This window comes from Eleutherodactylus coqui, chromosome 7, assembly GCF_035609145.1.
Source record: "Eleutherodactylus coqui strain aEleCoq1 chromosome 7, aEleCoq1.hap1, whole genome shotgun sequence".
Taxonomy (NCBI): Eukaryota; Metazoa; Chordata; class Amphibia; order Anura; family Eleutherodactylidae; genus Eleutherodactylus; species Eleutherodactylus coqui.
The window spans coordinates 37,514,935-37,539,461 of record NC_089843.1 but is presented as its reverse complement, the minus strand read 5'-3'; the positions used below and the strand labels follow the sequence as shown (position 1 = coordinate 37,539,461).

The 24,527-nt window shown below is 45.2% G+C and overlaps 1 protein-coding gene across 2 annotated transcripts; it reads left to right on the top strand.

Annotated features, from left to right (window-relative positions):
* The first annotated feature begins 1,831 nt into the window (after positions 1–1,831).
* Positions 1,832–24,084, top strand: UBOX5 (U-box domain containing 5). 2 transcript variants are annotated; one of them, XM_066572925.1, is made up of 5 exons: positions 1,832–1,903; positions 10,239–10,331; positions 11,641–12,820; positions 16,993–17,154; positions 19,553–24,084. In XM_066572925.1, the coding sequence occupies exons 2-5, from the start codon at positions 10,278–10,280 to the stop codon at positions 19,759–19,761; spliced, it is 1,605 nt and encodes a 534-aa protein (XP_066429022.1). In that variant the 5' UTR covers positions 1,832–1,903; positions 10,239–10,277; the 3' UTR covers positions 19,762–24,084. The 2 variants fall into 2 exon arrangements, with proteins under 2 accessions (XP_066429022.1, XP_066429021.1); XM_066572924.1 differs by lacking the exons at positions 10,239–10,331; positions 11,641–12,820; positions 16,993–17,154; positions 19,553–24,084 and adding an exon at positions 5,562–8,116 and having other exon boundaries at positions 1,834–1,903.
* Positions 24,085–24,527: the final 443 nt, after the last annotated feature.

Below are 24,527 nucleotides of genomic sequence, written 5' to 3'. Positions count from 1 at the left end.
TCAGGTTTGCCTGTCAGATTGCGGTATAATGTAACACTATGGTATTATATCGTACTGCAGGAGCGATCAAAGCCTCGCAAGTTCATATGGGGACTAAAAAAATGTCATAGTCAGTCTAAAAATTTTTTATTAATTATTTAAAAAAAAATAATAAAAGGTAATAAAAGCAAAAAAAAACAACACCTTTTTGCTATATCTATATATATAAAGACGAAAGCCCTCACTGACTCACTGACTGACTAGCCACTAATTCTCCAACTTCCCGATGTCGTAGAAACATGAAATTTGGCACAATAATAGATTATCTCCAAAATAGGAAAAGCTAATGGGTCCCAACTCGATTACTCATTTCTAGCGCAAAAGAATTAGCGCCCAAATTTTTCGTACGGAATCTAATTCTCTCACTTCCTGATGTCGTAGAAACATGAAATTGGGCACAAGCATTGATGATGTCCAAAATAGGAACAGTCCATAACAGTCCAATCTATCAGAGTAATGCCTCCATGAAAAAATGAAGCAAAAAGCAATCAAAAAGAATTCCAATGAACCCCCACGGAACTATGTCGACGCAAAGATAAAAAAGTCACGGCAGTCAGAAGGTGGCAGTAGAAAAAATAAATGTATTTTTTACCAAAGATATTTTAAAAGTAGTACAGCAAAAAAAAATAATAATAATAAATGATGTATGGTAGTAATCGTACGGACCGACAGAAGGACGCTACCGTGTCTGTATACTGCAGAAATAAGAGCCTCCCAAAGATGGCGGAATTGCGCTTTTTTTCCCATCTCACTCCGCTTGGAAGTTTTTCATTCCATTATATAGTACATTACATACTACCACAGAAAAATACATCTCGTCCCGCGAAACACAAGCGGCAGACAGCGACGGCGAACAACAGACTTATGGTTTGTAAAATGTGGCACGGAAAAACTGAAAATGAAAAAAAAAAGGGCCGTGTCCTTAAGGGGTTAATCTACAAGTGAATAAATATGATAACATGTCTCTCATATGCCCTCTGATAGTCCAGAAAGTGTCAGAATCTGCAGAGAACAGGAAATAATCGGGAATGTCACAAAAACCATATAAATGACCCAAAATAAAAGAACCTCTTTGTTGCCAATAACAACCAATTAGAGCTCATCTTTCATTTGTTTTCTGCCCATGACAAACAGAAGCTACGCTGTGATTGGTTGCTATTAGCAACTAATGCACAAAGACTAGAGACTCCTGAGAACACTGGGCATCATTAGTCAACATTTATTAAATGGTTTTGTTGGATGTTAGTGTGGTGCCATCTGGTGGCACACTTGCTGTGTAGAGCACCCTAATATATATTTTATTTTCTGCCTCTGTGATGCAATTTTAGGGCCCATATTTTCTAATTTTGTGTGAAAAAGCAAAACTGAACTTGTTGCCCATAGCAACGAATCACAGTGCAGCTTTCATTTTACCTCAGCAGTATAAGAAATAACAACCAATCACAGTGCAGCTTTCATGTTACCTCAGCAGTATAAGAAATAACAACCAATCAAAGCACAGCTTTCGTTTTACCTCAGCAGGTTCAGCAATAAAAGCTGAGCTGTGAGTGGTTGGTCTGGTCAGTAAGGATATCGCGGGATTGGAGGATCACTACTGACTGGCCCCTCCCACATTAGTTTGTAACATTCTTCTGGCTTCGCACTCACAGATTCAGCCTGCACTAAGGCTAGTCTTGTAGCTCCGCCCACTTACTGGCATGGTTCTATGTCCTCCCACTCGCTGGCACGACGCTGTGCTAGTTACGTCACGCCAGAGTCGAACACGCCTCCAGCTGTGTGACATTGCGTACGTCATCAATGTGCGCCGCCGGATTGCGTTTCTTCCCAGTGCATGGACAGGCGCTGATAGAGGAGAGCGGAGCTGGTATGTCTGCCTGCCTGCATAGACGGGGCCATTGCGCTGCTAGGTTACAGTATATACGGTTGAGGCTTCAGTCGGGTTATGCCTCCCATATAGCCGCCTGTAGAGGACGTGTGTGTCTATAGTCAAAGGGGCGTGTGTATAAAAACTGCCTATCATATAAAGACGTCTTGTTACCTCTAACAACCAATCAGAATACAGCTCTCATTTTCCCCTAGCGGCATTGGGAATAAAAGCTGGACTGTGATTGGTTGTTTAGGAGGAGGACTGTGATGGCTGCACAGTAGGAAGTGATACCAACCTGTTGTTATTATTGCACTTGTATTATAAGTAGAGCAGCCGGGACGCACGGCGTGAGATGGTGGAGCGTGCTGCTGTTCGCTGTGCGGAAAGCTATGGAATGAGTGCTGGCCTCAGGCTGGTGCCTTCTGGGAATTCTCTCTATGAAGGCTCATAACAAAAATTAAATTGCCTGATGAGCGATCTGCCTGTAATCTGCTTGTGCAGCAAAATAACGGCATACCGACGCCAGAACCAGGCTCATAGCAGAAATACAGCGCCAGCACCAGGCTCGTAGCAAAAATACAGCGCCAGCACCAGGCTCGTAGCAGAAATACGGCGCCAGCACCAGGCTCGTAGCAGAAATACGGCGCCAGCACCAGGCTCGTAGCAGAAATACGGCGCCAGAACCAGGCTCGTAGCAGAAATACGGCGCCAGAACCAGGCTCGTAGCAGAAATACGGCGCCAGAACCAGGCTCGTAGCAGAAATACGGCGCCAGCACCAGGCTCGTAGCAGAAATACGGCGCCAGAACCAGGCTCGTAGCAGAAATACGGCGCCAGAACCAGGCTCGTAGCAGAAATACGGCGCCAGAACCAGGCTCGTAGCAGAAGTACGGCGCCGGGACCAGGCTCATGGCAGAAGTGCGGCGCCGGGACCAGGCTCATGGCAGGAGTGCGGCGCCGGGACCAGGCTCATGGCAGGAGTGCGGCGCCGGGACCAGGCTCATGGCAGGAGTGCGGCGCCGGGACCAGGCTCATGGCAGGAGTGCGGCGCCGGGACCAGGCTCATGGCAGGAGTGCGGCGCCGGGACCAGGCTCATGGCAGGAGTGCGGCGCCGGGACCAGGCTCATGGCAGGAGTGCGGCGCCGGGACCAGGCTCATGGCAGGAGTGCGGCGCCGGGACCAGGCTCATGGCAGGAGTGCGGCGCCGGGACCAGGCTCATGGCAGGAGTGCGGCGCCGGGACCAGGCTCATGGCAGGAATGCGGCGCCGGGACCAGGCTCATGGCAGGAGTGCGGCGCCGGGACCAGGCTCATGGCAGGAGTGCGGCGCCGGGACCAGGCTCATGGCAGGAGTGCGGCGCCGGGACCAGGCTCATGGCAGGAGTGCGGCGCCGGGACCAGGCTCATGGCAGGAGTGCGGCGCCGGGACCAGGCTCATGGCAGGAGTGCGGCGCCGGGACCAGGCTCATGGCAGGAGTGCGGCGCCGGGACCAGGCTCATGGCAGGAGTGCGGCGCCGGGACCAGGCTCATGGCAGGAGTGCGGCGCCGGGACCAGGCTCATGGCAGGAGTGCGGCGCCGGGACCAGGCTCATGGCAGGAGTGCGGCGCCGGGACCAGGCTCATGGCAGGAGTGCGGCGCCGGGACCAGGCTCATGGCAGGAGTGCGGCGCCGGGACCAGGCTCCAAACATAAAAATTACGCCAGAACCAAGCTCGTAATGTAAATGTAGCACAAGAACCAAACTCGGCACAATTATACAATGCCAGAATCTAGCTCATAACATGAATAGAGTAGCAGAACTAAATGATTGTGTTGTGGGGCGCCGGTGGACCTAAGGGGGATATCACCCCTGATGTACATACATCAACTTGATGTTCACTTACAAGCTGGTACCGGGCACCCTGTGGACACCACTCTTCGCTGCGGCTGGCCATGTGCATGAGGTTGTAATTTTAATATGCCAGTGTCCATATAATGTTTGCTACATCTGTAGACGCGGGCTCCAGTGATGGAAAAGTCCATTTGTGATTTCCCTGGCGCTCGTTAGTTACTATTGTGGTGTTGTGGGACATTACACGTTCTTAAAATATGACTCCTCCTATAAGTCCTTAAAGGGGTTTTTTGGGCAGAAATTATTAATGATGTATCCACATGATAGGTGATCAGTAGTTAACCACTCAGGATCCCCAGCGATCAGCCCATCCTTGGGGATCCCGAGCAGCGGCTCCCCAGCAATTAACTACCGATGACCTATCCTGTGGATCCTGGATAACGCAGTCTATGCCAGCAGCACCCCCTCCATAGTAAGCCAGGATCAATCATGCAGAGCCACCCAATGGTCCAGAACCCAAAGAACCAGAATAGCACTTTAAAAAAGGGACACGTGACAGCATAAAGGGGCAAAAATTGCAAAAGTTGGATTTATTCCTCCATCACCAAAAGGAATTTTTCAATCAGGTTATGCTGGACAAAGACCGATAGATCAAAAGGTTGTTGCTGGTGATGGAGGAAGAAGTCCAGCTTTTGCTATTTTTGCACCTCTATGCTGTCACATGTCCTTTTTTAAAGTGCTGTCCCATGGATACATCAGCAATAGTTTTTGAAAACCCCCTTTAAATGTTGATTCCCATCAGTGGGGTTCTGACTCTCAGCCCTCACATTACAGTGTTACAGCGCTGCAACCTTTTTATTGTATGCCAAGTGCGGCGCTCTGCCTGGTATTGCAACTTAGTAATATTCAGTTAAATGGGACTGCCTTGTGACCAAAGAAGAGGGCATCGCACCTGCCCAAGTGTTGTCAAGGGTGCCAGGAGGCGGCTCGACGCCAATCTAATATTGATGATCTTTGCTAAAGGTTATGAATATGTGAATGAGTCGGGAATATTAACCCTTTCCAATCCAGTTTGTATCCTGGTTTTCCTAGGGGGCTTACTCTTTTTCTGCCGTTATAAAACAGCGCTATCTGCTGGCTAAAGCCAGTACTGCATGAGGTGACACGTTGGATTGGCTCCGACTGCAGAGAGGCTGGCAATATACAGTAAGAGAACCCTGACAGATGTCTTCAAACATCGGAGCTGTACAACCTTAAATCATGTCTTTAGACGTCAGACAGTGGATTGGAAAGGGTTAAATGGTGGTGTGGTCTCTATGACTCCGGTCCTGGAAGTAGCTCTAGCAGCCACGTGCCGTTCATGGCAGTATCGCCGTCGAAGCCTATGGTTGGCTGAGCGGCCCCACGCACAATGAACGCTTGACCGCTGCAGCTTCTTCTGGGATCGGAGCAGCTAAGTACTGCTTATACTCGTGAGAACGGAACAATCCCCTGCATTGTCTCCCCAGTTACTATTTTTTTCCCCCTTTATCATGTATTTCTCTTTTTTACAATGGTTTTCTTGGAAGTGTAATTGACTATAAGTTTCCATTTAACGCCTTCTATCGTGAAGTGAATGGACACAAGCAGTCCGGAGTATGTTGAGCTTCTCTGCTGTAGCTTTCGATGGACTGTCATGCCCAGCTGCCTGTGTTTTTACTGCGCTTTTGGGCCTCTCTCTGTCTTGGCCCTTGTGGATATTTTTCATCTAATTGTGTTTTTGTGCATCGTTAATGATATCGCTGGAAGACACTTATCTTCGTTCTTCATCTGCCCTTTTTTCAGTACTTGACGACCCCTCCGATTTGATATCTCAAGAACCATGGCTACTGCACTATGTCGAGGATGGCAAAGAGGCGTTTTCCGTGCAGCTACATTTTCATCCCTTACTAGATGGACAAACACTAAAACTCCACGTACGTTTAGTACAACTAACGATGTGCTTGATTCTTATTTGAAGAAAGAAGATGGCGGTGCCGAAGAACTTCAAGATGCCAACAAACCTTCAGTATGTTCCAGAACCAACGACATCAAGAAGGGACGACCAGAACGTGACTGCAACCAGCAGTATTCCAAGCAGGACAAAAAGGAAACCATTCGGCCAAGAGTTAAAAAACTAATTAAACGTCTTCCAGAGCAATCAAAGAGGTTTTCAGAGGTTTATAAGAAACCCTCAGGCATGTACGATGATGTAGAATCCTACGATACCAAGATGGATCCAAGAATCTTCCAACAAAGTAGACCAGAGTACAAATCTCTATGCTACAACTTCCAAACTACTATGGAGATTTCCTTGGAGGAAGGCAAGACCCTTTTACAGAAAGTGGCTTGTAATGATGATCTAGCGCCCGCAGAAATTCCTAACTTTTTGGAGAAACTAAGTTGTCTACCCGAAGACCACATCAACAGACTAACATCAAGTGAAGAGTTTACAAGATTATGTAGCAGCAACATTAAATCCCTTCATGTTTACACCCATGAAGACTTAATTCGTGTCCTTGCTGCCTTTGTTCGACTCAACGTTCCCAAAGAGCACCCCATACTAAAAGCTTATGAACGAGAGTTGAGTCGTCGGGTGCGTTTCCTTTCTACCAATGAATTACTGCTGGTGGCAGATATGTTTAGGTGCCTGTCTTTTCGTACCGACAGATTTGTGGACACAATGTACATTTACATGGACTTGTGTTGTATGGATCTCAGTTTATCTCAGGCCGTCCAATTAATATACCTTATTGGTGAAAAAAGATATGCCCCTGAAGATTTGATGAGGAAACTTGAGGCAGTGGTATTGAGAGATGTCCAGACCATCACCCTCGATGAAATTGGTACAGTTTGTTTAGGCTTTTTCAAAAGTGGTCATGGATTATCACCGCACCTAATGAGAACATTTGGCGATATGATCATGGAAAACTCCGACAACATAAGCAACTTCTCTTTAGTGAGCGTTCTTAAAATGTTCCGGTTCACACGTGTTAACCATATAGACTTTTTTAGGCAGATTGGGCAGGAGGCCCATAAACGAATACCTAATATGGGCATTCAGGGGATCATGCATGTTACCCTTTGCTTCTCTTCCTTCCGTATTCTGAACGAAAACCTCATGAATGCGGTAGCATCGATTATTCCAGATCGAGTATCTTACTGTAGGAGCAAAGACATTGCCAAATTGCTATGGTCCTTTGGTAGGCTGAACTACGATCCACCGAATGCTGACATTTTTTACTCTGCCTTAATTACGGAAATTTCCAAAAATCTTGAGGAATTTCTGGACTTTCCTGAACATTTCCTGACTTGTCTAATGGGCCTTGCTTTCTGTCAGAGATTCCCACTAGATCTGATTGAGGTGGCTTTAAGTGAAGAATTTATCAGAAGTTCTTTAAAGAGAACCATGTTCGAACTTAAGAAGGACCTGTTCACTATAGCTGGTAGTGTAGAGATCGAATGCCCTGAGTACACCGGAGAAAACATATCACCCGAACTCCGCCAAGAAGTAACAGAAATGCTTGTGAGTTTTTCAAAACAGGACATTCATATAAGGGAGGAGGAACTCAACGCTGTCTCAACATTAGAAATCTTGTTGGGAGGACCAGAGTTTGTAAAGTACCACATGATTTTGCCTCATACTAGATCGAAAGATGTGGAAGTCCACTTGGATATTAACAATAAGCCTATCGCGCTAAATTCAAATATTGCTCAAGCCAAACAATCTAAGGAGGGACTCGTTGCCGTTCAAGTTACCGATGATCTCATCGGTCAATTACTCAATAAATCCCTAAACCAAACTCCTGAGGATGCTCACAATGGTCTGAAGGCCAGCCCCAAACCGAAGAGTTCTGCCAAAATCACCGAAGGCCTGTTGACCCAGCTGACCAATAAGAAACCTGCAACTGAGATTACTAAACTGGCTCTTCAGGTTACTAACCCTACTTACTATTCTGGACAGAATCGACTCTTGGGTCTTCCAAACCTAAAAAGAAGGCAACTGCAGAAGTTGGGTTATGTAGTGGTGGAGGTGCCGTACTGGGAGTGGTATCCATTATTAAACTCTTCACCATCGCAAAAACTTTCATATTTGCATGACAAAGTGTTTGGGACTCTGAAATGCGTGAGATGATTACCTGTTATGTGTTGCGTCTAGATGATGCGATTTAGTATCGGTTCATCGATGATCAACTAACGCATTAGACTGAATCGATTTGGGTCTACAAGAAATTTCCTGAGTTTTTTTTTTTTTTTTTTTTTTTTAAAGCCATGTTGCCACAAGCAAATTATACAATTACCTGGTTCCCTGATGCCATGTGAGTGGCTTTCAATGTGAATAAAAAGGCTACTGGATAGATTATATTTGTCTGCGTCGCATCACTTTTTTCATTTTTCAGGATATGAAATTATTACTGCCGGTTTTTAGGTGCATTTTAAGTTCAAATTTAAAAAAAGCTTATATGTTAAAGGGGTTTTCTGATATTTTTAAACACTTGTGGCAGTGGGTGGGGGGGTGACGTAGATATAAAAAAACCTCACCTCTCTGCTGCTCTCTTGCCGCCGCTGATCCTGTCCTCCAGTGCCTTGTTTACTTGCTGTGCAGCGGTCAGGTAGCTTTTTCACCCACGTAACTGCTGCAATGGATAGGAGGCCCGACAAAAACGTCATCAGTGACGTCCCGTAAACCTGCCGGGCTTCTACATTTGAGACCACATGACAGGTTTATGGGATGTCACCGGGTCTTCTGCTACAGTGACGTCTGGTTCTGTGGTGCCGCCCACAGTGTATTGATTTTATATAGTTTGGGGCATGGGGGGCACAAAACTATATGAAAAAAGTGGTAAACCCCTCAGATCAATTGCCTTCTGTGAGAAAGGGGGAGTAAAACTAGTTATAAACACTTGAATTTAATTCCTGCAGTGACTGATTTTTCAAATTTTCTGACTAAGGCCGGCCGCACACGACTGTATTTGAATTGCGGAATCCGCGGTATTCCGCGCACGTGGAAAGAATAGAGCGTTCGCATATCCGCTCACATAAGTGGCAGCACTAATTTGCACAGTGAAACCTTCTTCGTTGGGCTCGATGGGATTCCCAGAGGTCGAAACTCTACTTATTATAGAAGTAGCATATCCTAGTGTTATGCCATCACTTGACAAGATGGCAACAACACATGAAAGGAATTGCACTGTAATCCTAATTTCTTCCTTCAGATTTACACGTACAGCGGATGTTGTGTATCAATGTATGAGGTGGGCTCGGGAGCCTAGTCTGCTCCAGACGTGGCAAGTGTCTGCAGATGGTTGACGTGTGGCTGCAATGACCAGCGTCAGATAACCCCAATGTTGACTGTTTAGTTATTAAGATGTCCCTACTGAAAGCAGCATTTATTAAAGGGCCTGACAGAGGAAGGAGTCTCACAAATTACCACCCCATATGAGATCGCGGGGTTGTCTTCGGTTACCATAACAGCCTGTGGTCTTCTGAATTCCCCCAGGCCTGCCATACATGTCCCCCTATTAAACCCTGCCTGTGCCAGGGCTCAATAGGAAGACATTAACTGAACAATATACTGCAATACTTAACTATTTCAGTATATTGTACATGCTATTAGACAGATTCGCAGCTTATAAAGGTCTTCACGCTACAGACCAATGATTTTGAAGCTACTTCCAACATCCCAGCTTTCTGAGTGTATTGGCAGGGTGGAGCGTCATTGGACTTAAATATTGAAATTTTTGGTTTATGGTAGAGTTGCGCTTTAGTTTTAACAAATTTTGTATCTGTACCGTCTTTCGTTTATTTCTTTTCCGTGTATGACCTATCAATCTTTATACTAAATTAAAAAAAAGCAAAAATCCCCGCAACATTATTATCTGTTTAGGCTTGCGTGTCCTGATTTTAGAGGCTGCGAGTCGTTTAAATAAATGTGTACACCGTCGCCAGTGATATATATCTGCAAGCATCATCAATGTTTTTGATATTTTAGATTTTGCTGTAACTACTGTTGACCACCAGGTGGTGCTGCTGTTCTTCAGAACAGATCTTTGCTTCTTTTTTGCATCGATCAGTAGCGAGGTAGCAACAGGTCCCCTCGAATCGCAGCGGGAAATCTGTAGTTTAACTTTTTTGGTAAGTAATGGTATTTTGGCCAAACACCACCCGCCTTTTCCTCCATACACATACACCGCTGTACTTTCGTACAACTCCCGAGTATCACCAAGTGGCCAGTGTGCCTAGAGTCTTAATACTGCTTAACTTCAGTTATGTTGTATCCATATGTTTAAACGTTCTGGTTTGCTGGGCCAATAAAATAGATTAGCTCTTGGCGTGCCTCCGCCTGGCTCCTCGCTTTACTGTATACTTCCAGGCACCCAATGTGATGTAGGACTGCTCCGTAATAGGACCAAGGACATGGCCAATGTCCAAGACCTCCGACTTCAGTTTTTAAGCATTTTAATATATACCTTTGGTCTCCAGGTGTTTCTGCGTGGAAACCGAACAGGATATTCCGTCAGGATGGTTGTAAATCTCTGCCTTCCACAGTTCAAGCCGCGAGTCCTTTGTAACAAGGTAATTTTGGGGTTTCCTTTAATTGTTATAAAATGTTAATATTTGTCCTACAGGAATTTGTAATGATGAATACCTACTGCTCAGATAAATTTCGGGAGCACTTGATGGTCCTAGTATGTCACACTTCATGGTTTTCAATCTATCCAGTGAGGAAGCAGAAACTAATGGGAATAACTTGACCTACTTTAGTGCAAATGAAAGTGACACAAGACACCCCCAACAAGGCAATGAAGACTACTCCTCTCTCCTTCCTGACTGTTTCTTCTCTAGTTCTGTTTTGCTAGTGTCCTTGTCACTGCTGGTACCTGCAGCCCAATTGGGTCGTACAAGTAGTCCTGCTCCTCCAGGTTAGTACATCCATATGTGCTGTCGCAAGAAGTGTTGCTGTATCTCCCAGCAAAGTCTAAAGAGCATGGAGCAGATACCAGGACAAAGTCTATTACATGAGAAAAGGTGGACAGGGCGGTAGAAGGGCATCAACCCAACATCGGGACTGGAAGAACAAGAGGAGCTCTGCCAGAGGCCTATAAAATGACTTCCAGCAAGCTCACAAGCCTGAGGGCACGACACCCTATAGTAGAATCCAGCACTGTGCAACTCTGTTGGCATTCGCCAGAGAACATCAGAATTGGCAGGTCTGCCATTGGCGCCCCGTTGTTTTCACGGATGAGAGCAGGTTCTCACGGAGCACATGTAACACGTGAAGAGTCTGGAGATGTTGGGATGAGTTCTATCCAGAATAAAGGTGAAGAGGAAGGGGGTTGTGGCCCGCTCCTCTGCCGGTTGACTGTTAACCAAGCCAACCGTCAGATCATCAGGTAACTCTACAACAGCACACGCACCTATCCAGGAAGTTAGCATCTACCCTTTTACACATTTCAAGGCTGGACGGGCCTCTTTGTCAGGTTAGTCACCATGCTATGGTGGGTGGTGACTTACCGAAGAAAAGGCCCGTCCCATTTGTGTTGCCCCTGCTGTGAAAAAAAGTGTAGATACTTGGGTTGGTGTGTGTTGTTGTAGAGCTCAGGGACTTATCTGATGTGGTGAATGCTATGTTGCCTGTGATTTTAGCGTTCCCTAGTCTAGTTATGGCTTTAAAGTTTGGTAGCCAAAGGACTGATTCATGGCTAAAGCTGTCTTATAGATGGTATATGTGGGACATAGAAGCCCTTGACTGTAACCCATTGAAACCAAAGAAACCATCTCATCCGGAACACATTTGGATGTTGTACTTTGACAGACCACTATGCACTACAGTAGATTATATTTCTTTTCTTTAAGTTGCCTAAATATCTTTTTCTCTTTTTAGATTAGTGCTGATGGCTACGAAGTAGAGAATCTGGTCTCCGAAGACCTCGCTAAAAGGAATCGTGGTTTTCGCTGTGAATATTTCATTAAGCCTCCTATACACATCACCTTCTCTTTTCCATTTAATATAGATATATGTAGGATTAATATAGACACCTCCTCCGGGGGGCACCAGCACTTTTCAGGAATGGACATTTATACAGCTACCTCCACCAACAAAATGTCTTGGAATAACCACGAGGCGAACCAGCTGGGCGGCCAGGCACTGGACAAAGAAGTCTTTGCTTTGGTGGGGAAAGTTGTGCTAAAGAATCAAAGCAAGGCTACATTTAATAACAGAGGCTTCAAACCAAGACACCCATTCCATCAAACCGATAACGTAATGTCTTACCATGGGTCGTCTTGCCAAGATCTGTGGAATAAAGGGCAGCATTCTTTAAGTAACGTTACCCACCTGAAGATCTGTATAACGCATGTAGCTGGAGGTACGCCTTGTAATATAAAGAGGGTGGAGGTTTGGGGACAGCCTGCAAAGACTTGCCCTAAGGAAGTGGTGGATAATATTTACCAAATTGCTTGCTTAAGTCTTCCCCATGGCTTCGGGCAACAGCGTCCCGCGTCGCCTATGGAAAGTAACCACGTGTCTTATAGCAACTCAGAAAATACACAGCACAGCCTGAGCGAGCTTACAAATATCCTCCAAGATGTCCCAGAGGAGTTTCTGGACCCAATTACATTAGAGGTCATGACTTTACCCATAATCCTTCCATCGGGGAAAGTCATTGACCAAAGCACACTTGATAAATGCAACCAAAGTGAAGTATCATGGGGCAGGATGCCAAGTGACCCCTTTACGGGTGTTCCTTATACTCCACACTCCCAGCCTCTCCCTCATCCGTCCCTCAAAGCTAGGATAGACTACTTCCTTTTACAGCACAATATTCCTGGCTCCAACCTCTTGGGAAGAGCGCGAGTTGGTGCCACAGTGACTCCTTCTGCCATAGCTTTGTCCTCCATGAAGAGGAAAGTAGAATGGATGGAGGACTCGGCCAATGATGGCGATAATGTAGACACTTACTTTTCCGCAGTGACTGGTCTCTCGTCTACCTCAGAGTTGGGAACGAAGAAGATGAAAATGGAAAACGACGGTCACACGTCACAGATGGATTGCTCAAATTCAGGTATTCCCATCATTCTGTCTCCTACAAGCCAAACAGTATAAAATCAAGCACTACAAAAGTGGGACGGGAAGTTCCTGTGATTGGGGGCCCCTTATTCTACGGTTCAGAGAAACACTCGGTGGCATTCGTTTCTGTGGGAAACCAACAATACTATGGTTTTCTGCCAGGAAAAATTGCATTTATACTGTGGCTACCAATGACTTGGATCCACTTCAAATCTGCGCGATTGTTATTTGGTTATCCTGCCTACCGGGCTCAGTTCACGCTTAGCTTTTGTTTTCTATCGCAGGTACAGGTCAGGAGAAGGATGCAATGCATGCCACTCTATAGATAAAAACCACCCCTCAGGATCGGTGGGTCATTCATCTACAGGTGGGATGGTTATAGGGGCGCCATCACATAGCTTTGATATGCTGGGGCTGAGGGTGGCAGAGCAAACGCAGGTTGGAATTGTAGGCAACTCTGGGTGTAACATATTCACGAGACAGATCAGCAGACAACACTGTGATGCTGGCACACAAACTTTAAGATAAAAAGGAAAGTCCCCTGGTTCAAGCACCGAGTCGTGACCGACTCTGAGAGTGATGTCGTTTTACCGACCTCAGAAGGATGGAAGGCTGAGTCAACCTCGAGCCAGCTACCTGAACCTTTCGGGGATTGAACCCGCAACCTTCAGGTCAAGAGTGAGAGCTTAGGACTGCATTCTGCGAGGCTCTATACACAAACTTTACTGGTACACAATAGTAACAAGTCCTTTGGCAACTGTGGTACCACTTCCTGCTGAGCCAGAGAGGTTGTCGCTGCCGGGGATGAGGGCCTGATCCTTCCTCCAACTGCAGTGAGTGTGATCCTTGTCCCGTAGAAGCTGTGTCCTTCACTGGATGCTAAGACAGCAGATGTGCCTTTCCTGCCCACACTCCACTACACTCTGAGGGCTCGGGCTGTAAGTCCCTATATCCCCTCTTACCACGTGACTTCTCACATTGCGGGAACCACCAATGCGAGTGATTAAAGGAGCCAACTTGGAAAACTTTACATAGTAACTTCAGCGCCCTAACCTAAGTTTACTGAATCCCGTGACTGTCACGCTGCCGCGGGGACAGAACTCGTATCACTTTCACAATTTCATAATTGTGCATTACTGACGTGAATTAATCACTTGGTATTACCGATGAGATTTGACGGTAATAAAGCCAATCTAATCCTATGGGAACCAGTTCTGTTAAGAGAAATACTGAATTTGACACTGCTAGCGGTGCACGTCAATAGTCCCCTTTAATGTCGCCATGAATGATGACACTTATGACATCATCACCCAGGTTTTGCAACAGGAAAAGGCTCCCCTGGCTCATATTAAAGGGGTTTTCCAAGAAAATACTATTGATGACCTATCCTTGGCATAGGTCATCAATAGTTGATTGGCTGGGGTCCGTCGCTCGGGACCCTAACTGATTAGCTGAGCAGGCACCTGCCTTATACACTGGGGTCGGAGCAGAAGCTGCCGCTCCAACCCATGTGCCGACTGGCACTTGTATCCCATTGATTTCAATGAGAGTTGTGCCTGCAATTACAAGCTCCGTCCCCTACACGGGTCTGAGCCACGGCTTGCATTCCGAACCCGTATATTTGCAGCAGTGACAGCGGGCGCTCGCTCAGCTAATCAGTCAGGTTTAGCGTCAGACCACGGCCAATCAACTATTGATGATCTGTCCTGAGGATAGGTCATCAATAGTATTTTCCCCGGATAACCCCTTTAAGACATGACCTGCTAATACATTTCCTCCGCATACACACACACACAACTGCCATAGTCAGATAAGATAAACATATTGATACATTTGGTGATTTGTATCAAACTATGGTCTTCATGTTGACTGCATTTAAAGAAACTCTGTATGGGGCTGGACAACCAAGATGGCCAAACCCTACTACTTGATTGGCAGTCTAAGACACTGCAGGCTGCTCTGATTGGTTAGTGCTAATCATGGGAGCTGTGATGGTCAATCAGAGTAGCCTGTAGTGTCTTAAACTACCAATAGTGATGAGCGAGGATACTCGTTAAGGGTAATTGCTCAAGCGAGCATTGCCCTTAGCGAGTACCTGCCCACTCGAGAGAAAAGGTTCGGGTGCCGGCGGCGGGCAGGGAGCTGTGGAGAGGAACGGAGGGGAGATCTCTCTCTCCCCCCCGCTCCCCCCTGCTGACTGCTGCAACTCACCGCTCCCCCGCGCCGGCACGCGGACCTTCTCTCTCGAGCAGGCAGGTACTCGCTAAGGGCAATGCTCGCTCGAGCAATTGCCCTTAGTGAGTATGCTCGCTCATCTCTAACTACCAATACAAAGTGTGCATCAGGTAGTCAGAGAAGCGGTGCAGCATCTTGGTTTGTCTGGGATCGGAGGGCCACTTTAACAGAGATTAGAAACGGACATGTTCTGCTAATCTCTCAGTAGTGCAGCCCAAGGATTCAGGGTAGAAACTTCAAAGAGTTGTACACTATCCTACCAAAGTAATTAGACAGCTGAGCAAGAATCACAAGTAGTATTTATATCCATATGCTAATACTTAGTGGGGCTCCTTTGGCCCTAATGACATTGGGTACTCTCCATGCCACACTTTCTACTAACATCTGATACATTTCAGCTGGTATTTCCCTCTATTCAGCCTGAAAACGTCTGGTGAGATCTCTCAAGCAAGATGGACTCCGTTCTTATTTTCTGACCTGACGTTCCAGTTCGCCCCAAAGATCTTCCATAGGGTTCAGGTGCAGCCAGTCCAGTTGTGGAGCAGGCATATCCTCAAGCCAATGTAAAACAGTGTGAGATTTGTGACAAGGCGCATTGTCTTGTTGGAAGTATGGCCGACCATTCCCAGAGTATTGCCACAATGTCAACAGCACATTCTCATCTAGAATGTCAAAGTATACTTACAGATTCATGGAACTTGCCACTACGACCAATGGACTGAGACCATGCATGTAAAACATTCCCAGACCATTATACAGCCCTGCTGTAACTGTCGGCACAACACACTCAGGCCTCGGTCACACAGGCGGTTTTTCCTGCGATTTGCGGATCGTATAACGGATGCGCATCCGCAAATCGCGTGACCGGGGCCGACGATTCGTTGAAAAAGCTGCACCTAGCAGCGTTTTCAGTGAAACTGCCCCGCACTGCCCGCTATCGCAGAGGAGAACGATGTTCGCTCATGGAATTCAATGGAGCCGGCTCCATTGAAAGCAATGGGCTGCTGGCGAGCGCGGGATTAATTTTCGGGAAGGGCTTAAAAATATAAGCCCTTCCCTGAAAACCATCCTAAAATGTGTAAAAATAAAAAAAATGTATACTCACCTTTTCCCTGCAGCCGGAGTTCAGCCGCGTTTGGCCGGCAGTTCTCCTGAACTGCTCTGTGTAGTATTCAGTAGGCGGGGATTTAAAATCCCCACCTGCTGAATGGGCTGCTCACCAATCAGAGGCAGCTCTCACTCACTCATTCATGGGTGAGTGAGTGCTGCCTCTGATTTGGCTGAGCGCAGGGACCAATCAGAGGCAGCTCTCAGCTGTCATTCAATAGCCAAAAACTGGTCGTGTGACCGAGGCCTTAGGCAGAAGGAGTTCCCCAGGATCCTCTACACCCAGGTAGCTCCATCTGATGTGAAGATGGAGTAGTGTGGTTCATCACTACATAGTTCAACTGTCCAATGACGACATTTTTTGCATCACTGTAGATGAGCTGATGCGTCTTTGAGAGAACTCGACAGCCGTTTGCAGGATGAATGGAGGGAAATACCAGCTGGAGTGTATCAGACGTTAGTAGAAAGTATGTCAGGGAGAGTATATGAAAGAATAACATATGGAAATAAATACTACCTTTGATTCTTTCTCAGGTGTCCAATTACTTTTGTTATGATAGTATATCTTAGCATGGAGGTAAGACATTAAAGCAGTCCTTCGATCCTGGACAAAGATGGCCGAGCGCTGATCTGACAGTGCTTATTGGACTGGACAGGTTCCATTTAAAAATTTGGCTTTCACGTTTCATGTAGACCAAAGTGACTTTATGAAGATGTGGAAGATAACTGAGCAAGTGGGATGTGAAGCTGCTGCAGGGACCGGGGACAGTTAGTGTAGGAGTCTAGGAGACCCTTCTTGAGGTCGATTTTTGTTTTTGTACACAGAGTCCATATCCCATGAACAGAGACTGACACAAAGTCTGGACCAGGCGCTCACCACGGCCCTGGGCTCCATGCCCTCATACACAGCCAAGTTTATGAAAAGTCAACAGCAAGGCTTTCATATGGAGAGCGCCGGGAGCTCGCCCTGGACCACCGCTTCCACAGGTATGGTTGTAGTCAAGGTATTAAAGGGATATTCCGGGCACAGGCTAACACTAATGTACATGATCATGTCATTCTGTAATTGGTTCACTGGACCCGGTCTAGCTACTTTCTTCATTTTCTATCTATGTCGTGACCCTCAATATAAAAAATATCTCCACTTCCTCCGACACCTTGTCTACATTTGCTACTTCCTCCCCTCTCCATAGCCTCCATCATCCTGTGAGCAGTGCATGATGGGAGGACAGAGTGGTAAGCACTGCAGTGTTATGCTCATACAGTTCAGTGTGCTGGAAGCTCCTCTCTGCTTCATCAGGGTCTAAGTGGGAGGGAGGTTGGTAAGTTGTAGGACCCGTGAGCAATGATGCACATATTTAGATCTGCAAGAAGGACATACTGTATCTTCCCTGCATCTTTAGCACCTTGTATACCCTCCATATTTGACAGTTCTTGGTATGATGTTTACCCTTAAATGTATACATGTAGCAAAGTTTAAAGGGTTTTTCCAGTTAAATACTATTGATCTATCATCAGGTTAGGTCATCAATAGTTGATCAGCCGGGGTCCGTCGCTCAGCTGTGCGGGGGCATGCCGTTAGTGCCACAATAATATAGAGGTCAGAGCGGAAGTCTCTGCTGACCTATGCGTAATGGCCGACACTTGTAACTGCAGGCACGGCTCTCATTGAAATCAATGGGAGCCGTGCCTGCAGTTTCAAGCGCCGGCCACTACACAGAGGTCGGAGCAGAAACCTTCGAGCCAACCTCTCATGAAATGGCCAGTGCTTGTAACTGCAGGCACGCTCCCATTGATTTCAATGAGAGCTGTGCCTGCAGTTTCAAGCGCCGGCCACTACACAGAGGTCGGCGCAGAGGCTTACGTGACGACCTCTGTATTTGTATTATTCTGGCGCTGAAAGCACTGACCCCAACCAATCAAGTATTGATGACCCATCCTGATGAGAAGTCCTCAGTAGTATTTAACTGGAAAACCCCTTTAACTTGACTGTGGTGACTTTCTGCAACACGTCCCCTTACCCCAACCCCTTAGTGACTCTCTAATTTTAGACCCTAGTGACCAAACAATCTATTTTTTTTTTTCATCCCCACAGTTCTTAAGCCATAATTTTTACATCTTCCCACCAAGCTAGCCGTATGAGGGCGCCTTATTTTGAGGTTCCAGTTGTATTTTTTAAAGGCATCATTTTGGGGTACATATAGATTGTATAACTTTTATTAATTTAGTTTTTCGGGTGGATTGGAGAAAAAAACAAATTCCGCTGTAGTTTTTTACATTTCATCTTTGCGACGTTCAGCATGTATGATAAATAACATGCCATTATTTTGCGAGTCCCTCTGATCCCAGCAGCACCAAGCTTTTACAGGGTTCTTTATGCTCTGCTCTTATGCTTTTGAGTTGCTGCAGTCCAAGAGGCAGAACATTTTTTAACATTTTGCCTTGGTTTGCTACTTTTTTACGCTTTAAAAAAATTTTTTTTTTTTCTATCGCCGCATTCAGAGACCCATTTTTTCCCATCAATGGTGCTGTGTGAATTTTTGGGGTTTTGTTTTTTTTTTCAGCACTAGCTGTACTTTTTAATAGCATCACTTGGTGAGTCAAATGACTTTTGATCGCTTTCTATTTTCTGAGGCAAAATATGCAAAATTAGCCACTGTATTTTAACTAGGGTTTTTTTCATATATTTTTCTTCACAGCATTCAGTCCGCGAGTTATGTTACCTTTTTTACATGCGGCAATACCAAATTCAGGATTGTTTCTTTTTACATAGTAAGGGTGTTTTTTTTTTGGGGGGGGGGGGGGGGGGGGGGGTTAAACCTTTTTTAAAAAAAACAAAAAAAACTTTTTTTTAACTCATTTTTATCCCACTTAGGGACTTGAATTTAATTAAGAACGATTGTTCTTATAATATACTTCAATACTTTAGTATTGTCATGTATTACATGAGACCATGCCTCTGGTTGGCCTCAGGGGCCACCATAGATGGCAGACCTGGAGGCTACTGTCAAGTCACCGGGTGCCATAGCATTACATTGGCAAACTGCAATGACCTCACGGGAGTCCAATGGGTGACATAGAAAAGCCTATTGTAAAGCAATTGATGGGGCAAATTAAACTGTGGCACAGAAAATTGTCTTAGTGCGTTGAGTCCATCTAACCCTTACTACCTCTGTAGCTTCTTGCTGTACATTTCCCATAGCACTTTGGATAGGAGCCTGAGCCAATTAAATTTCTCCTTACTTGTGCCCCTCCCTTATATTTTCTGTAATATGCTAAATCTGATTCTTTGTAACCTATTGCGTAAGTTTCATACAGTCATGTCACAATTTCAGCTTGTCGTGCTTTCATATGGTGTTCCTAAATGTCGGATCTTCTATTGTAGAGCACACGCGGAGCGGCGCGCTTCAGGGTTGCATATCCTGTATGAGGACATTTTCAGTTTACTGTAAAACCGAACCCATTTACCAGCTGTCTTGCGGCCACCTCATGTGTCGCCCTTGCCTGGCCGAAACTCAAAAGTCGCTGTCTGTGGTCTGCAGAAGTTGCAATCGAACCATCGCTACCCGTGACGTGCTTAGAGTCCACCTGTAAATGGCGCAAACACCAGAGGAGCCAATCACGTTCAGCTTCCTTCCGGGACATAACGCTTCAACGGGACACAACCTTTGCTGCTAATCTCTAGAGACTTGTGCATATTTATTTAGGACGAAAAGGTCAAATTAGGAGTTATAACCGGTGCCGTAGCCTTGGCGTCTCTGCTCTCTCATAGCCGTGCTAGTGAAAAGCCCCCCCAAAAATGATGGGTTTTGTGTTTACAATGGGATTCCATTACTGTGTTACCTTAAACTAGTGTGGACGCCTGGTGGAACCTGATTTGGAATTAAGTGCAATTGTGTATCGTGCCCGTCATGCTTTCCTTCCTCGGTGCCTGGTATGTTTCCCGCGTGGTTTCAGTGCATTGATATGTTGGACAGCATTGTAACACCCTGTATTGTGCCCTGCTGGGCACCTGAACGTATCTGTAGTAAGATAATGGCCGGACTTGGGCTCCCCCTGTGCACAGACCTCCTTCGTCTTCCTTCAGTTGACTTTTGCGGATATGAAATAAACTGGCGCCAAACCTATTCGGAATAGAGCCCTAGTGAAGGGCCAATGTCCAATGCATATTGAGTTATCTTTACGCCTATTGTGTAAACTTCCTGTCACATGATATATTAGTTCACCAAGTTGCAATATGGCTGCTTCCATTCAATAATTGACCATCTCAGGTATCTGTTCAAGAATAGAGATCCATTTCCGGGGTCTTTGTTTTTTGTCAATTGCCAAAACTGTGCATCACCCACTACTCGTTTTCTCAATACTACTGGGGTCATTGCTGCACCTATGGTTAAGGGGAGTCGAATGGACTGATTTTTTTTTTGATTTTTTTTGATATGCCATGCAAATTTTGCATCTTTACCGAGTAGCCCGGATGGCTGCCACCGGTATAGAAGCTTGTGGGACTGAGACTTCCATAGGCTCATACAGCGAAGCTGCATTTACATGGACGATATTCACGCACAGCTTCTGTGTGATTGCAAGGCACACAAGACCAGTGCGTGAAAAGAACTTATTTTCTTCAATGGGTTAATTATACATGAGCAATTTTTTGCTCACACCGATTGGAAAAAATTTCAGCATGTCCTATTTTTGAGTGATTCGCGTCGAGGATCGCCCCTTCTTTCCTATGGGAGCATGAAAAAAAATCGCACTCATATACCATGCAGTTTGCATGAGAGTGCATTGCATTTTTTTTTGCATTTCAGCTATTGGAACAACATGCATTTTTTTTTTTTTTTCTTCACGCACTTGAAAAACGCATGTGCGGTAATGGGAATTGCACATTTTCGAAACAGCAATGCATTCAGAAGCCTGGGAATTGCTGTTTATGAGTGCAATAAAGGTCAGATTCTTTTGGCCCCTTTATTGCATGCATCGGTGTATAAACAGCCTAAGAGAAGTGGTATCTGTAGGGCGGGTACCCTCTTATATAACACTGTGTTAAATAGGTCTTACGGGTTTACAATAATGCTGGACTATTTTCGGACAGGCCATCCATGGCACTGGATTCCCATTGGAAGTAATGGAATGCAGGTGTGGCGTGGAATCGGTGCAGTTACCCTGAACATTCCCTTACGGGGCTTTCACACATAGTGGAAAAATCCATCACAGAAAATTTCACATGAAAATCCGCCTCTCTAATTCTGATTTTGAAATGGATTTGCAGCGTTATTTATGCGGGTGCTGAAGTTTGTGGTGGATTTTTCCACCATGTGTGAGGTCATCCTTACCGTATGTGCAGACACTCACCAATAAGTTGACTCAATGGGCTGCAGCGCTCTCTGGAGTGCTGCATCCTCTTCTTTGCTTATCAGGCACAGTGCCCAACTTTTGGTAGTGGCCGGGCCTGGTATTGCAGCTTACTGCATCTGAGTCACATTCATTCAAGTCCCGCAATTACTAAAATACAGGACTGTGCCTGGTATACAATGATGTGGCATTTGGTGTAGGGCCGTGGCCCTTTCGGTCAACTGATAGGAGGTTGGGAGTCAAGTCCCCACTGCTTTAACCCTTTCCAATCCAATTTTGGATTCAGGGTTTCCTAAAAGGCTTTCTCTTTTTTGCTGTCATACAACGGTGCCATCTGCTGGCTAAAGCCAGTGTGTGTGCGCGCCAGGGGGGCTCTGACAGCTGAGTGGCTGGCAATAGACTGTAAGAATACCCTGTTGGACGTCTTCTGACATTGGAGCTGTACAAGCTTCAATCAGAATGTAGGAAGACGTCAGACACTGGATTGGAAAGGGTTAATACTGATGGCATCTCCTAAGAGACTCTGGAAAGGGTTAATACTGATGGCATCTCCTAAGAGACTCTGGAAAGGGTTAATACTGATGGCCTCTCCTAAGAGACTCCTTTAAAGCAAACCTCAGATTTTGGGACATTATTCTGGCCTGGACTCAGAGGTCAGATACTAGTTCTGCCAGTTCCTGGTGCAGTTTTTGGGCAGCCAAGATGGCCGTTGCTGTTTTTTTGATTACACACTGTGATTGGCTTCCACTGATCACAGGACAGCCCTGGATAATCACAGTACAGGTATAGTGCATTAGTAGTCCTAACACTACCAACGCACTATTGACCATTTAGTAATATAAGGATACCTGTGGCTATCTTAGCTGCCTGAAAATGGGACCTCAAACCAGCGGAACCGAATAACATCCAAGAAAACCAACTACAGCTAATGTACCCCATCACCCCTCCAGATAGACTTTTGACCCAAAACCAAAGGGTCGCTTTAATACAACTACCATGGTTCCGTTTTTGTGGCTGTTTTGGAACAAATGCAATGTACTCGTTAAGGATCCCATAATCATAGGCGTCACTAGATTGTTGAAGGAAAACTGCAGTCAAAGCTGAAAATTGGGCTTGCACACAATGCAAATATGTCCTACTTGACATTACCTTGTAAAGGCCTCATGCTCCATGGATTCCCAGTTACAGTATGGTTTCTACATCACAACAGCTCTTAGTTCTTTCTATGACTCATATCTTCATTGCCAGCAAACATATCCATCAAACTCGTATGTTGTTCTCCTCTGCTGCCGTCAGTGCACACAGTTTTGTAACGAGCTCTGGCCATCTTGGGAAGACTCAAAAGAATTGCAATTGGAAATGATGCAACATAATAAACAATACGGTAAAAAAACAAGACTTCTACATATCCAGTCTACACATCTCAAGCCTGGCCATCCTCGGATTCCTGTAAGAGGTCATTAGTCTAAAAATCGTGATAAGTAGAGTTGTCCTTTTAATACGGACACTGGATTGGCAATTTCATTCTTCTGGTAACTTTTGAACACTGATACATGACCCGCACTGTGCTTTCTTTCTGAGACAATGGCTATGAATGTAAGACAATTATAAATATTTTTGCTTTCCATGAAATTTTTTGAAATACTTTGATTTTAATCAGTTGGCCATTTTGTAAATGTGGGTCCGTAGTGCCCATGGTCCTAACACTGTGCAGGCTGCTGTATTGTGAACTGATTTACTCTTCACTTAAGGAACTATGGGTGTCCACCTTTCAAGTGTTTTTTTTAAGTGTTTTTGTTGACTGTTGGCTAAAATTTGGCTGCTAAATTTTGGATGGAATAGATCGAATCTTGGTAAAGTGAAAAAAAGCATTGACTAATAATTGGTAATTTCTTAAACGGCCTGAAAAGAAGATCCAGATTTACCCCAAAAATCTGATCTAAACACAAACCTTTTGAGAAAATAATTTCCTTTAGGACGAACAGAAAATTTCTGGTGTCCCTTTTTGAAAGCGAGTAGTTTGCAGCCGCCTCCTCCATCCATTGATTTGCATACACATGTTCTGCCGAGATGAACATGCATGTTAATCACAAGCATCGTTACTTTTTTTTACAAATTGCGCCTGTAGCCAACTTGATCAAATAACATGACCTGCAATATTGAGTATCCCTTGTTGTAATGTGAATGTTTACAGATCTCGCCATGTTCTGATGGTCCTTTTTGAAACTTAAAGCCAAGCTTGATGAGTTACGTCAACGCAAGTTCGGCAAAGTTACCATGAGTGGTCTTAGTACAGTTACTAAATGTGTCTTTCAGGATATGTAACGGAACCGAAATTGCCTGTTTTTTTTTGTGCCTTTGTGTAAGTTTAAACTGTGTAAAAATATTAAGCCAACATTAAAAAACAAAAAAAACCACCGGCCAAATACTTTCACAAGCACCTTCTTGTCTTGCCGCAATCTTGAGTAATCCACTGATGGATGAATAATCTGTAGTGCGTTCTAGTTGGGTAACAGCTCATTGATGTAACGTATGCCGCATTAAAGGTTTGGTAATATTTCTGAATGGGGTGTGCTTTATTTACCTTCAAAAAAACTTTTCTGAAGTATATTCAAAAAATGTTTCTGCTTTGAAGATGGGACAAGTGCTAGCGCTGATGGCCTTTTTTTCTCCTTTTTTTTACCCATTACTGCATGTTTTACCTCTTTCTGCTCATGGCTTACCTGGCTGCTTGGTTGTTTTCCAATATTAGTAGTGATCAGTAAACTTTTGAAAACTTCGGTCTGGCCAGTGTGCTGAATTTTGGCCAAAACTTCTGTCCGATCCAAATTAGTTTGAACTGAACCGAAATTGTACCATCAAGGTTTGTTCACAGGGGGGACTTAATCGCACAAAAATTCTGCGTGTTTATAAAAATCGCAGATAACTGTACAAAAAACACGTGAATAGACGATTTTCCTCGGTCGAGTCCCGAGCTTCAGTCGTGTAAAAATCACCCATTTGCATGA